The 2,212-nt window shown below is 39.8% G+C and overlaps 1 protein-coding gene across 1 annotated transcript; it reads right to left on the reverse strand.

Annotated features, from left to right (window-relative positions):
* Positions 1-458: 458 nt before the first annotated feature.
* On the reverse strand, positions 459-1,391 carry LOC110296810 (olfactory receptor 2A7). The gene has a single exon (XM_021165596.1). It carries the CDS (start codon positions 1,389-1,391, stop codon positions 459-461), a length of 933 nt encoding a protein of 310 aa, XP_021021255.1.
* Positions 1,392-2,212: the final 821 nt, after the last annotated feature.

Genomic DNA, 2,212 nt, shown 5'->3' on the forward strand with positions numbered 1-2,212 from the left:
TGTTTGGCTATAGTTAAATCAGGCACTGTACAGTACCGGATTTGCATCTTTGTCTCCCACTTCACTCTCATCACATTCTAGTTTCCTTTTTTCATCTCTAGGCAGACTGTAGGCAGCGTTTCTTGCCCGGCTGATGCAGTATTTTGTGTCACTATTGCACCTGTGTGTATATCTTTCAAGCTTTTAGCTGTTTTAGCTCACAGGGTTGGTAGTTTTGGTAACCCTGATGATTGCTTTTAGACACATTAAAAGCCCGTGTACTGTCATGCCCATGTATGTTTGGGTTGCTTGTGCTCCATCAATCTGAAGAGTAAAAAAGATAAAACACGGGAAGATTCTTGGAAGGTGTGAGAAGGCCTCTGGAAGAAAATGGAAAGGATGAACAAGTTACATGTCCTGGTCAATATTAAATGAAACTAATTCTAAGATCTTTGCAAGGTCATTGTTCTTTAATATCCTCAAGAGGTGTCCTCCTTTAAGAGTGTCCTCTTCAGAGCACTTTTGACCTCTTTGTTCCTCAGACTATATATCAGTGGGTTGAGCATAGGATTGAAAAGGCTATGGAATAGCAAGAGATATTTCTTCTGCTCATTGGACTTCCCGTGTTGAGGCCCAATGTACATGACAATGGCTGTACCATAAAAGAGTCCAACAACACAGAGATGGGAGGAGCAAGTGGAGAAGGCTTTCTGGCGCCCCTGCTGTGACTTAATCTTCAGGATGGCACACAGAATATGAGCATAAGAGACTACAATTGAAGAAAATGGTCCAACAAGCACAGACACAGCCCCAGCCAAAACCATTAACTCATTGATGCGGGTGTCTGAATAAGCAAGTTTGAGAACAGCTATAATTTCACAGAAAAAGTGATTCACTTTTTGCGAGCCACAGAAGGGTAATGGTAACAGCAATACTAGATGGACCAGGGCCAAGAGTACTCCTAAAATCCAGGAAGTAAGCACCAGGATAACACAAACTCTCCAGCTCATGATAGCAGTATATCGGAGTGGGTGGCAGATGGCTACATATCGATCATAGGACATCACCACCAGTAGGAGACATTCTGTGTGTGCAAACGTCAAAAAGAGAAAGGTTTGTGTCATGCAGCCAGCGAAAGAGATCGGCTTGGCTGGATCCATGAGGTTTACCAGCATCTGGGGCACTGTGTTGCAGGCATAGGCAATGTCAACGATGGCCAGGTGAGACAGAAAGAAGTACATGGGAGTGTGGAGTCTGGAGTCCAGGCAGATAAGTCCCAGGATGGTCCCATTACCCAGCAGGGTGAAGGCATAGAACAGGGAGAAGAGGGCAAAGAGGAGCATCTGCATCCTTGGGCTGAGTGGAAATCCCAGGAGGATGAACTGTGTGATCAAGGTCTGATTTCCCCCCATTTCCCTGTGAAAGAGAATTTGAATCTAGTGTGAATGTTCAAAGCTGGGATTTAGATAATACACTTGTGTTATGTTAATGCTTTTAAGAAAACCCTCCTAATATTCTTGACTTGTTAATCTCTAAATTAAAAGCTTTTCTTTGTTTCAAATTTATCAGAAGGAAATGGGTATTTCATAAGGCAAATGCTAATATCATATTACATTATTCAGCAAATACTGCTTTCATGTTCAAACAGATTTTTATCAAAACATGGTAATAAGTTCTCATCATGGTGGTGGCTGTACAGTTCAGTTGAAGCAGACAGCTGTATACATGTGCCATGTATAGTCATTTTCATGTGGAATGAGGGTGAGGAGTTTATCAATGATCCTTCTATCCAATTTACTTACAAAAGCAAAGTATGTTATAATTTTAGTATTTACTTTCATGGATTTCAGTACTAATGAAACAGAATAAGACTGGATGGCAGAGACAGATTGGCAGTTTGTTTTAACTCCAGCTGGATTTAGGTTAGGGACCACTGTTTTTTCACTTTTGTGCCCACAGATGAACATAGGGTTAGAAAACATAGGGTTATCATTGTTTCTGTTATAGTCTGTGCTTTGTTTTATCTACATGTGTTTCCTGAACACTCAGAAAATTATATAGAGGATATATATATATTTATTTATTTATATTTATATATATACATATACGTGTATATATATATATATATATAGAGAGAGAGAGAGAGAGAGGATATATATATCCTCTAGAATCCTATTATTGTTCAGTGCACGTGTCATATTCTCTTTTATTCAGTACTGTTTACTCAGTTTCA

Source organism: Mus caroli, unplaced genomic scaffold (assembly GCF_978045245.1).
Source record: "Mus caroli unplaced genomic scaffold, Mus_caroli_1 scaffold_7, whole genome shotgun sequence".
NCBI lineage: Eukaryota > Metazoa > Chordata > Mammalia > Rodentia > Muridae > Mus > Mus caroli.

Excerpts from the sequence above, each read along its gene's own strand:
- LOC110296810 (XM_021165596.1), bottom strand. The coding sequence starts at position 1,391 with ATGGGGGGAAATCAGACCTTGATCACACAGTTCATCCTCCTGGGATTT.